Source organism: Pan troglodytes, chromosome 3, assembly GCF_028858775.2.
Source record: "Pan troglodytes isolate AG18354 chromosome 3, NHGRI_mPanTro3-v2.0_pri, whole genome shotgun sequence".
NCBI lineage: Eukaryota > Metazoa > Chordata > Mammalia > Primates > Hominidae > Pan > Pan troglodytes.
Window position 1 is genome coordinate 146,897,033 of NC_072401.2, and position 13,373 is coordinate 146,910,405.

Genomic DNA, 13,373 nt, shown 5'->3' on the forward strand with positions numbered 1-13,373 from the left:
TAATGGCATTAAATTTGTTGATTTTTCTTTCATAGAAGAGCTGGATATTCTTTCGCACAGTTATGGCAGACAAGTTAACGAGAATTGCTATTGTCAACCATGACAAATGTAAACCTAAGAAATGTCGACAGGAATGCAAAAAGAGTTGTCCTGTAGTTCGAATGGGTAAGCTGTTCTGTGGATCATTTAAGTATAAAAGAAAACCATGAAAGAAATCAACTGGTTTGATAATTCTTTACGGACATTAACATAAACTTTGTGTTCACCATTAGTTTCATAAAACTGTGAAGACAAGAAAAGTAGTTTGTTCTAAATTTCTTTTATTGCTTTGTGACTGAAGGACCATATTTTTTAAAGAAAGACCAAATTTTAGAATAATACATCAATATTTAAAAGTGTATTGGATATGAACTCAAAGCAGAGTTCAGCTTACTGATCTTGAAATCTACAAAATCTTATAATTACTTTAATATTATATATATAGTAATTAATTACTATAATCAATGGGGGAAGGGTTACAGTAAACTTTGACAGTATTTTCATATTTAAAAAATGAACAAAGAGCTTAATAAGAATGACTATTCATAAGGTTTAACTATATTTTGAAGATTAGATAAATTTCCAACAATTCAGTTGAAAAATTATTGGTAGTCATTAAGGGCTATGTTAAGTAATTGTGAATATACGAATGAGGCATAGAATTACTGAATCTTAGAATTACTGAAACTTAGAAACTTTAGTTGTCATCTGTTATTGTCTCCTTTGCTATTCAGAAATTCCATTATCCCTACTACCATGTTTAATTTTAGCTGTATGTTAGATGACTGCATACCTTTTTGGAGTTTTACTGATCTAGCTACAATAGTTCATTCGTTTAATGCTCTGCCTTACCATTTTCAAGGCATATTTTGTTTTATGAATTTAAAATTTAGCTTAATCAGCTTAAAAATATTTCAGGATATGTCATACTTTTACTAGCATATTTTCTTCCCCAGTAGTAAATTAAGTAAAATAAATATATATTAAAGTCATCTCCCTGCTGCCAAACAAGGATATTCATATAAGTGATTAGAAATCTGTCCCCACAAAGCACTGATTTAAGACATTATCTCAAATGTATTTCTTTGTGTGGCCTTTGTTTTTGAAAATCTGCTTCTGTATGGAAATTTAGAACCAGCATTGCCTAAATAACAGTGTTCGGAAAATTAGAAGATCAAAGGAAATGGCTTAATTATATCTTTTCCTTTACCAGGAAAATTATGCATAGAGGTTACACCCCAGAGCAAAATAGCATGGATTTCCGAAACTCTTTGTATTGGTTGTGGTATCTGTATTAAGGTAAGTAATATTTTATTTACTGGATCAAACGTGTAACCTGAAACTGAAATCTGAAAATTCTGGATACTATGCTATAACTACTTTAAGTGAGGCAAAGTATAAAGCAAATGAATAGAGAATGTAAATTTAGGAAAGTGGTATTCTAATATCAGTGACATTGTTGCTTTTTTAAATAAATTAAACCACCCTTTTTAAAAGTTACTCTTGCTGTACTCAACTTTATAAAGCCATTTCCAACCAAAATTTCTCTTTTTTCACCTTTTTTATAAGGACATTACCATCACATTACATGTTTCTTTCAAGTCTGTATTGAATTTTAAATTCACACCTTTTAAATAGAAATGCACACAGCCAAAAATTTTAAAATTTAACATAATTCTTCTACTGTATTATACATGCTTCTCTTGAATTTTTCCCAATAGTATAATACTTAAAATAGCTCAATTATTAATAGTTTTTGTTGCCTTGAATAGTTTGATTAGGCTTTTGACTCATGAATGGTGAATTTCCAACTTTAGTTCATAAAAGAAATGTAGGAGCTAATGTGTAACATACTTAATTTAGATCTTTCTGTTTGTAGATATTATAAAAAGGTGCTTCACCAGAATTCAGATACCACGCTATTGTTCAAATAAATCGTGTGTATATTTCACATTGGTTTCTGAATCCTTGTTTAAGTATCCGGAAAGATTTCATGGATACCTGAAACATTTTCACTTGCTTTGAAAATATAAACAGGAAGCATTCCTTCCAGCAAATATTTACTAATCTCTTACTAGATACCTGCCTTTATCCTGGGTGCTGGGAATCTGGTTTTGAGCAATATAGTATCTATTCTATTTTCTCTCTTTGTGCTGTAAGAAAATTATATTAATTTAAATTTTAAATTTTGGATATACACTTGAGTGGCTAAAAACATACTAATGAGATGGTCCTCTTTGAGGGTGGAGAAGTAATGTATAATTCCTGAACACTAAGATATTATAATGCACCTCATATATGAACAGTGGATATTTTTTTCCTTGTAGAATTGAGTTTAAATCACTTGCAGCATATAAGCATTGTATGTACATTTAAGAGAAGAGGATAATGGAGGTAACTCCACTATCCTCCACTGTAATATAGAAAAATGTAATTTGTAAAAACTTAATAGTTTTGGTTAGAGGGTGGAAATTACTTTATTAGAAAACAAGAGTAATTATCTGTTTTTATAATGTATAAAATGGAAATTCCCTGGCATCTCTAAACACGGAAACTTAGAATTGGTCCCCTAAGCTCACTGAACATGTCTGCTGAACAGATCTCTAATAACATGAGGTTATAATTTTTGCATGTACCTCTGTAGTTGTCTGTACTTACGAAAAATTTTTCTAGCCATATTACCATTCTTAAATGACCTTCCTGTTTTTGCTGTTCTTGTTCCTTGGACAGTCATCTTATAGTTGAATGTTATTTGAATAAGCCTATGTGTTTTGTTTTGTTTTTTAATGTGAATTGACTCCGAGAATTCAAGTATGTTATTCATATAAGATAGATAAAAGTCATAATGGAACGACATTAATCCCCGGTCTGTGCAAATATGCTAGCTATTGGTGGGATGGAAATAGCCCAAAAAAGGATAAGATCCATGACCTCAAACGACTTTACAAGGTAGAACAGGAAGTATACAAGGGCAGGAATAATTGAAGGAAACAGAGGGAGAACATCTGTTTTGGAAAGAATATAAAGTCATATATTCAGTGACTTTTTTGTTGACTTGCCTCTTAGCCTCCCCTCATCTAATATGTTTTAACAAAACCAAACAAAAAACCTAAAGTTCTACAAGGTTTTTCAATAAGTATTAAGCACTCTTTAAATGTATAGGATTATACCCAACACTAAAGGGAATATCAAGTTACAGTTGACCCATGAAATCACAGGTTCAAACTGTGCAGATCTACATACACGTGTATTTTTTCCCCCAACCAAATGCCAATTGGAAATAGAGTATTTGCAGGATGCAAAACCATTTTAGAAAGGGCTGACTTTTTCTTTTACTCAGGTGCTCCAGGGCTGACTGCAGGACTTGAGTATGTGCCAATTTTTTGGTGTACTCGGCAGTCCTGGAACAATTTTCCCCACATATACTGAGAGACAATTGATATAATTCTAATGTTCAAGGAACCTTTTATTTTAAGTAAATAGTAGAAGGAAATGAAACAACATTTCACATCTTTATGAAATCATGTTTAGAAGATTGCTTATAAAAATATTTTTAATCCATTTTAGTTATGTGTATATGTCTACAAATTAATACAAAAATTAATTCTTTACTTTAAATAACAGAAATGTCCCTTTGGCGCCTTATCAATTGTCAATCTACCAAGCAACTTGGAAAAAGAAACCACACATCGATATTGTGCCAATGCCTTCAAACTTCACAGGTATATTTTCACATCAAGATTCCTCTTCTGTCAAATTAAGAGTAAAATACATTTGGGATTTTAAGAGAAGTGCAGAAATTGGGGGGAAATGCTATTAACCAGTCACTAAAGGAAAATACAATATTGTAACATCATGCAGAATCATACTGTATATGTCTGTGGTTCATTCTGGCTAACATTACAGTTACCTATGGGACTTTTTAAAGCTACTAATGCCCAGGTTTCAGCCCAGTTTAATTACATCATAGGGTCTGGACCTTAGTATATTGAAAAAGTCCCAGGTGACTCTAATATACAACTGGGACTGAGAGTCACTGTTGTTCCTAGTACCCTTATCCCCAAAATAACTTTTAAGGGAACTTGCCTTTGATTTTGTTTATCCATTAATCTTATGATCTACAGAGAATATCACTTTGAATTTGGACATGTATTATTAAGGCACAAATAAATCCTTAGTTTGGGATTTTTATCTGCTGAACACTAACACTTTGAATCTAGGAGTCTAGATTTTTACTAATAAAAAAGTATTTCTCAACCTGCCAGCTTTAAGGGGCCTACTGCAGCAGGGAGAAGGAAGTGGAATATTTCTGGTTGATGTGGCACTTCTCTCCTTGTAAGTAAATGGCAGGCCAGAAAAGAAAGACATTGTGAGGTTGCACCTGCTGTGTAATTTTGTACCAAAGCATTTTGTTATACATTAAAACTGGGCCTTATATGTAAAGAAGAAATTTACTTTAGGATGGACTTTGAAAACTGAATAAATAAAACTTGTAGTAATGTTGTTTAAGGATGCATTTCTAACAATTAACAGTGTAAGTTAATCTTGGCTGTTCTTTTTTCTAATAGCCATTAATCTTGGCTGTTTTTTTCCTAATAGCCAATAATATCTGGCATATGTTTCTTAGCTTATTAATGGATGGTTGTGAAGTGCAGGTGCATTAAAATATATCATTCTGATGTTATGTGGCTTTTTCTGTGTAAATCTGAGTTGTTTTATTATTTTTGTATACTTGTAACAGGTTGCCTATCCCTCGTCCAGGTGAAGTTTTGGGATTAGTCGGAACTAATGGTATTGGAAAGTCAACTGCTTTAAAAATTTTAGCAGGAAAACAAAAGCCAAACCTTGGAAAGTACGATGTATGTATTATCACCTTGTAAAAATTAATATCATGAGTCAGTTTTATGAGATTTTGGGGGGATGATATGTATATTTTTAAAATATTCTTATTTTCAAAATTATTTATGGAATTAATGCTGAGAAATTTATAAACAAAGCTCTTTTGTACTTTTGAACTAAAAATCTGTTAATGTTACTTAACTGAAAATTCTGAGTTGTTAAGCCTTGATCTGAAGCAGAATTCTGCTTGATTCTGCTGTATTACACACGTTTCTATTTAATTTGTCCCAATAATGTAAAAATAGCTCAATTAGTTTTTGTTGCAGTCAATAGTTTGATTAGGCTTTTGACTCATGAATGGTAAATTTCCAACTTTAGTACATAAAGAAATTTAGGAGCCACTGTGTAATGTTCTTAAGTTAGATATTTTTATTTGTAGATATTATAAAATGGAGCTTCACCAGAGTGTGAATGCCGCCCTATTAATTGTTCAAATAAATCATAAGTGTATTTTGCTTTTCATTTCTGAATCCTTGGTTAAGTATCCAGAAAGATTTCTTGGATACCTGAAAACATTTTCACTTGTTTTGAAAATATGAGCAGGAAACATTCCTTCCAGCTTAACCTCTTATTAGATGCCCTTCTATGTCCTAGGTGCTAGGAATCTGCTTTTGAATAACATAATATCTGTTCTGTTTTCTTTCTTTGCTGCTATAGGGAAATGAGACTTTTATTAATTATGTTCGCCTCCAACCTTAAGTTAAAAGCCACAAGTGTTCTATTTGCATATATATTCTATTTCCTGTAGCATTCATCCTCTTTGTCATTGTATTATTAAATTCACATGATTCTGTATTTTTTTTTTTTAGGATCCTCCTGACTGGCAGGAGATTTTGACTTATTTCCGTGGATCTGAATTACAAAATTACTTTACAAAGATTCTAGAAGATGACCTAAAAGCCATCATCAAACCTCAATATGTAGACCAGATTCCTAAGGCTGCAAAGGTCGGTTTTTGATAGAGGGAACTTAACGGATATTGGTAGAAGTATAAAAGATATATCAAAATAAACTTGTTTTACTTTGTGATTCTTTTTAATATTGAAAGAAAATAGTAACTGTTTTTGGTATATTGTGGCAGGGGACAGTGGGATCTATTTTGGACCGAAAAGATGAAACAAAGACACAGGCAATTGTATGTCAGCAGCTTGGTAAGTGTTTATTTTGTGTTTGTGTGAATATATATTTATTTATTTTTTGAGAAGGAGTTTCGCTCTTGTTGCCCAGGCTGGGGTGCAATGGTGCAACCTCTGCTTACCACAACCTCTGCCTCCCGGGTTCAAGCGATACTCCTGCCTCAGCCTCCCAAGTAGCTGGGATTACAGGCATGTGCCACCACGCCCAGCTAATTTTTTGTATTTTTAGTAGAGACCGGGTTTCTCCATGTCGGTCAGGCTGGTCTCGAACTCCCTCAGCCTCCCAAAGTGCTAGGATTACAGGCGTGAGCCACTGCGCCTGGCCATTTTGTGTATATATTTCAATAGGCCCTGAACTTAAGTGATGAAAGTACACATCTTTATGTGGATTACTGAAAATCTCCAGTAATTGTTATATTTAAACAATTTTCAACTGAAATAGCATTCAAACTTCAAATGATGACATGCAGTATACTTTTTACCTGGAAGAGGTGAAATACATTGAGCACAATGCCTCTATGTTCTTTGTAGATTTAACCCACCTAAAAGAACGAAATGTTGAAGATCTTTCAGGAGGAGAGTTGCAGAGATTTGCTTGTGCTGTCGTTTGCATACAGAAAGCTGATATGTAGGTTACTTTACAATTTTTGTTTATCTTCATCCGTATTGTAGAGTTTTCAGTTGTGATGCTGCTAATAGAGGAATGGTTTTGAGAGAAATTAATAGAAATAGTATCTAAGTTCCTAATTTCGAGGTAAGATGTTGAAGCAGTTGTGTATCCACTACTCATTTTCCCTGTTATATTCACAGGGGAAAATATTAATTTATTTAGATAGTTTATAACTGATAGGTGCCAGAACTTTTTATATAAAGTCAGTTATGCATTATCTAAGCTCTCTTTTTTTGAGACGAAGTCTCGCTGTGTTGCCCAGGCTGGAGTGCAGTGGCGCAGTCTTGGCTCACTGCAAGCTCCACCTCCCGGGTTCACGCCATTCTCCTGCCTCAGCCTCCTGAGTAGCTGGGACTACAGACGCCCGCCACCACACCCAGCTAATTTTTTTTTGTATTTTCAGTAGAGACGGGGTTTCACCATGTTAGCCAGGTTGGTCTTGATCTCCTGACCTCAATGATCCACCCACCTCGGCCTCCCAAAGTGCTGGGATTACAGGCGTGAGCCACCGCGCCTGGCCTAAGCCCTGTTTTTATGTGAAAAGACTTAAGCTCTCCAGCCAGGCTAGCAAGCTTTTTAATATCTGAAGCAAGACGCGAGGTCTTTTAAATCACTGTAGATCACTGTGGCATGCCATGTGAAAGAGAGGAAAGGAAAGTTTCCTTCCTTTATTTAGTGTGTCTCCTCCCAGACATTTATTGCTGCTTTTTCCACATTTCTGCCCTGTTGTCTGGTGAAGGCTAACTCTTCTCCACAAAGTATTCTATAAATTCTTGAAATACCCTCCAAAAAACTATGCTTAAATGCAGCTGACTTAAGAGAAAAGCTCTCCAAACTACTTGAGACTATATCAGAATACTTTTTATGAGGAGTGACCAATTTGTAAATTAGCCTAACCTGGTAGACCCTCACCAGACCTGGTGTGTAATCTTGCTTTCTGTAATTTTTTCCTTCTACTTCTGAACAGAATACAGAAATTTTTACCATTACAAGTAGACTCTTCATTACTATTGGAGATTTGTGTTGTGGTTAACTCAAAAGCTCTTGATACTACAGTGCTTTAAAATAGTATGTAAGGTAGAATGTCTTGTCTTTCAAACTTATATTTGCTTTTTTTTTTTTTCATAGTTTCATGTTTGATGAGCCTTCTAGTTACCTAGATGTCAAGCAGCGTTTAAAGGCTGCTATTACTATACGATCTCTAATAAATCCAGATAGGTAAGTAGAGATCTGGCATATTACTGTGTTGTTTTGTTTGGAGATTTTTACAGATTTCTAAAGATTAAACACTGGGACTGTCAATGTGATGTACATATTTTTTATCTTGGTTGTTTATAGGTACCACCTAAATTTACCTTTCTTTACCTAGAACAGAGGTTCTCAATGCAAGATTCATTTATTAACACCCCCGCTTCCAGGGAGCTTAGGAATATTCTGAAATTATATGCAAATTCCGTAGCTTTATAGGAAGCAGACCCTTAGCTTTTACCAGCTATCTTTCTCTCTCTATCTCTCATTTTCACACACACAACACACGCACGCACACGCTTAGAATTTGTAAGAATCACTAGAGTAATTCTGGTTTTTCAGAATCTTGCTGGACAAAAGAAAAGAAAATTATCATAACTTCTGTTAGTATTCAAAATACGCAGTGTTTATAGGGTGCTTTTGTGGTTTGTAGAGTTTTCAGATTCATTATGTCATTTGATCCTCATGGTTATCTTGTAGGAATCTTTAGATGGTATTCCTATTTTGCAGATGAAGCACAAGGTCAAAAATCTAGTTGTTTGTTCTAGGTTACAAATTTACTGTATGACAAAGCTGTGTCCAGACCCCAGGGGTTTTTTTCTGTATAGTATTTTCTGTGTTATACTGCCTCTTCTGACTTAACAATTTAATGAACATCCTTTTAAATACATGGCTCATCTTGCAAGAAAGCAAGAGAAATCCCAAATGGTCAAAAACTAAAGCATTAGAACTATAGAGGAGTAATAGGACCAGATGTTGATGGTTTCTGTAATAGGTCTTGGGTTTTAACATCCACTCATGGGCAAGAAGCAAGGTCTAGTATTGGATTTTCACGCATAAAGTGCCAGGACTCTCAAAGGACTGCTTTCTCACTGAAAGGGCGAATTAGAAACAACTTGTCTATCATTGCACGGAAATGTCAAGAAAGCAAATATCTATCATTCACTGAGCTCCCTGGAAGTGAAGGGATTGCTCTGTTTCAAATCTCTATTCATGGGCCAGCAGCTCGCCTGGCTATGGAATTGAAATTTATATAACCAGTGGAATCTGTGAACCCTTCAAAGTGAGAAAGTAATATGTTTAAGGGGTCTGGAACTTTTATGGTACATAGCAGAAGCAACGAACCAATATGCTTTCAACCCTGGTTGCACAGGATTCCTATAGGTAATGGCTCATGAGGACGAGCTCAAATTGTAAATTATAAAATTTATAAATTAGAGGAGGAAACAGTCCGCAAATTAGCCAGCAGATATTATATGGCAGCAGGATTCAAGAACTTTAGGTGACATTCTAAGGGAGGCTATTAAATAATCTTCAAAATAAAATCTTTAAATAAAAGGATTCAAAACCCTAAGGATATAATGCTACTAAAAAAGCAATAGGTAGATGTTCAGAAACCCAGACAAATCTAGAAATTAAAAGCATGGTGACATTACGGATTCACTGGACATGTTAGATGGGTTAGGGACAGCAGAAAAGTGCATTAGAAACCAGATCTTAGGAAGTTACTAGAATACAGCAGAGAGAGAATAAAATTAAAATGTGGAAGGAAGGTTCAGAAACCTGGAGAATGTAATGAGGAAACTATTTACATATATCTTAATAGTCTGAAAAATAAAGTGATGAAAGGATTATGACTGAGAACTGTTCAGAATTGATGAAAAATTCAGCTCCTTAGATTCAAGGAGCACAAGTTCTACAGACACTAACTAATTCATGTAGATACTTTGAAGTGAAACTTAGAATATCAGTGATAAAGAGACAATCTCATGTGAGCCAAATAGAAGCCATAATTTTTACTCCATACACAGGCATTAAGAGCCTGGGCATTATGATAGGCTCTTTGGGGAAGGCAAGTGTAAAAATACAGTCACAGTATTCAAGGACTTCACAATGTGGTAAAGAAAAATACACACTGTGGTAAAGAAAAGCATACACATGTACCATAGTCTTGAAAGGAATACACAAAGTCAGGTCACTAGTTCTCAACTCAAGTCACTTTTTATAAAAAGTATTTTTATAGTCCCTTTTTATACTAAAATGAAAGTCATAGATAATATCTACGTTCATATAAAACTTTAAAGATATCAAATCATGTCCTAACAATAAGAGGAAAACTAAAAGAAAATACTAGTTTACAGCCAGTATTTCAATGTGTAACTGTTTAGACACATCACTAGAAAACAAGGCATCAGGTACTTATATTGACTTATAACGAATAAATTTAAAATTAAAAGATCAGTAACTATTTTGTATAGTTGCAATAGGAAAGTGAAATAAATAAGTGTAGATGGACCTCGGGGAAAAAAAAACTAGTTAAGGAAAAGTAATACTACCCAAGACTTTCCTATATTATAAGAGAGAGGACAGTAACTTTAATTGTAATAGGGATAACATGGTAAGACAGATTGGCATGACAACGTAGAGAAAATGTTTAAGACATTTCACAAGTGGGCTGGTCTTATTTACAGGTATAAAGTTAAGATCTCTATGTAGTGATAGATTGATGATAGTCATAGAAAGTATATCTCCATTCTGAAATTCGATGGGTCAAGGCATACATTCAGTCTTTAATGCCATAAAAAGATTTTGGAGATCATATCCTTGGATAATGAAAAATAGAGGATGCATTGGACAAAAGAATAGAGATTTAAGAAGTTTTATAGAGTTTGACCTCAGAACATTATCAGTAACATTGAAGACTAAGAGATAGCCCCAAATTAACTGTAGGGTATACATTTTTTACTACCTAGATTCCTTACTATGCTACAGATTTTTATTTCTTCCCAACTTCTCAGAAAACAGAATGGCTGACCTAAATCATGTTTATATTTTGGACTTCTGTCTCCATAACCTCCATTTGAAGGTTGGGGTTGAGGGAGGAAGTTTGACCTATTTTTTTCTTCTTTTCAAAGCAAAGTAAAAGCTACTACGTAATACAATGCTCCCTCACACTGGCTGTTTAAGGAAACATAGGATTTTAAGAGTAGAGAAGTATTCCATGTAATGGATTAGTGCCAACAAAGACACCGATGCAAGATGAGTATCACCAGCTCACCTGGGTGATTTGCCATTTTTATTGATAATTACCACCATTGTGGTAGAAAACATTTCCTTTTAATTTTCGCTTTTCATCTTAGACCTGCTCTTATTTTCCATTGTTACTTTTTTTTTCTTGCCAGATTACTCCTGAAATGTTTTCTCATTTCATTCCCTTACTCTAGAATTGTGCTGTAGCCTCTAGACAAACATCCTTATTTAAATTTTAATTGAAATTAAAATTTTATTTCATCAAACTAGCAACATTCAACTTATGGCTAGTAGTCACTATATGGGACAACATAGAGATAGAACATTTTCATAATTGTAGAAAGTTCTGGACAGTGCTATTTCAGAACCTACTACTATCTTCCTCATTTCCAATTAGTTCATATTCTTCATTTTGTCATTCAACAACTTTTTTAGGTGTCTGTTAGTACATAGTGTAAGACTAAAGATCACAGAGGTGCTAAAATGTATTAAGAGTCTCCCTTAAGATGTTTATGAGCAAGTTATGGGGTAATCAAAAATAATAAAAGTCCAAGTATCAGTCCAAATACTTGTTACCGGTATTCAAGAGTGAGGGGGAAAGCTCATTTGCATATTAGGAAAAGTATTCCCATAGCAAGTTGGATTTGAGATGGACCTTAAAGGGTTAGGCGGGATTTCAGCAGGTAAAGATCTAGGCAGGAGACTACTTAGAAAAAGAATAGCTTCTTAGACACCAGAGAAGTAGAGAAGTGGTTTATTTAAGAAAAAAGATGCATTCTTCAGTGTTTCCTGTGTATGAGCTAATAGAAAGATAGTAGCTAAAGTTTTAGAAAGTGTTGAAAGTCTAATTAATTTAAGTGATTAATTTCATTTGGAATTGAGACCCACATCAGGGGACCTAAAGAAAATGAGATATGAAAGAAATACGAGGGCCTGAACTAGAATTTAGGCAAAGAAGAAAAAGGGTGAGATTGAAACACAAGACATTGTTGAGAAGGAATTCACAGAGTTTAACAGTTTAAACAAAATATCAGTGGGAATAAAATGTCATTTTTGAGGGAATGATAATTTCGTTAATACAAATATGGAGAATTTTTATTTGTGTAGGAAGCTGATACATTAATTTGACATATGAGATGTCTGCAGGACATTTTTTTAACATGTTGAATGGTGTTCGATATGGAAACGGGAATAAAGTGCTACATAAAACTTTCATGACTATTACTTGCATCTAAAACTTCTATTCCAGCCAATACTGTATCACTTCATTCAAATATAGCCACTTAAGCTTCACATCATATCCCATTCTCATTCATAAAGTGCTCCAGTACCCACTAACCTATTTTCTTTCTGATGTTCACTGACTTTATTATCTGTGGAGCATATTTTGCCATGTAATCTTTGTTTGTTACCATTTCATACCTATTCCTTGTCTTCCCCAGCTAAATGGAAACGTCTCAGGTTAAGGATTCTGTCCTATCTTTGTGTATGCATCCATCCCCTACTACAGCTAGCATGGGACAGGACAGGTGCAGGGCTTAATACATAAATTGAGTAGCATAATAAACAGTTTAGGCTACATCTGAATTAAATCTATTATAATTACTTTGTAACACTTATTTCGAAATATGTTTCTTATTAGCAGAATGCATTTAATTCATATATCAATAAACTTTTAAATTGGCTGGTTTTTTCCTTTTAGTTCAGGAAAACATTTTTAAATATGAGCATTGATAATGAGCCTTACTAAAAATGTTTTATGGCTTTTGCTTCTTATGTCTTTATGCTTAAATTTTATTAGATGTATCTCTTTTTCTGAAATTTCCAACTATTAAAAATAGTTACGTAAGAGTTTTAACTAAAATCTGGTTTGATTTTCAGATATATCATTGTGGTGGAACATGATCTAAGTGTATTAGACTATCTCTCCGACTTCATCTGCTGTTTATATGGTGTACCAAGCGCCTATGGAGTTGTCACTATGCCTTTTAGTGTAAGAGAAGGTAACTTGAAAAACTTTTTTCACATATGCTGTATTCTCTTCTACTCTAATGCTTATAAACTACATTATTGATATTAAGTAGTTTTACATTGGTCTGATATCATCCAAAACTCTAGTTCCTTGGAATTTAATCACTGAGCATATAAGGTTATATATATCAGTTGTTATACAAAATATATTTTTTTCATTTTGGAGAATTTTCTCCTGGGGATGGGTAGAAATGCAATGTTACTTTTGTTGGGGGTTGGGAGGCTACAGTAAAAGTCCTCTGCATTTTGGCTTCTGCAGTATTACTGTAGTATTTGTCATTTTCAAATTAACTTTGACAGGCCAATACCAGTAATGAAAC

The 13,373-nt window shown here is 33.9% G+C and overlaps 1 protein-coding gene across 4 annotated transcripts in view; it reads left to right on the plus strand.

Moving 5' to 3' along the window:
* The window catches only part of ABCE1 (ATP binding cassette subfamily E member 1), a 31,157-nt gene that overhangs the window by 6,099 nt on the left and 11,685 nt on the right, over window positions 1-13,373 (plus strand). For 2 of the 4 annotated variants that reach the window (XM_009448314.5, XM_063808323.1), the window contains exons 2-10: window positions 39-165; window positions 1,253-1,338; window positions 3,664-3,761; window positions 4,781-4,898; window positions 5,748-5,885; window positions 6,020-6,089; window positions 6,606-6,702; window positions 7,873-7,962; window positions 12,904-13,025. In XM_009448314.5, the coding sequence (XP_009446589.1) occupies window positions 63-165; window positions 1,253-1,338; window positions 3,664-3,761; window positions 4,781-4,898; window positions 5,748-5,885; window positions 6,020-6,089; window positions 6,606-6,702; window positions 7,873-7,962; window positions 12,904-13,025 (922 nt within the window). In that variant the 5' untranslated portion in view covers window positions 39-62. 4 annotated transcript variants of the gene reach the window in all.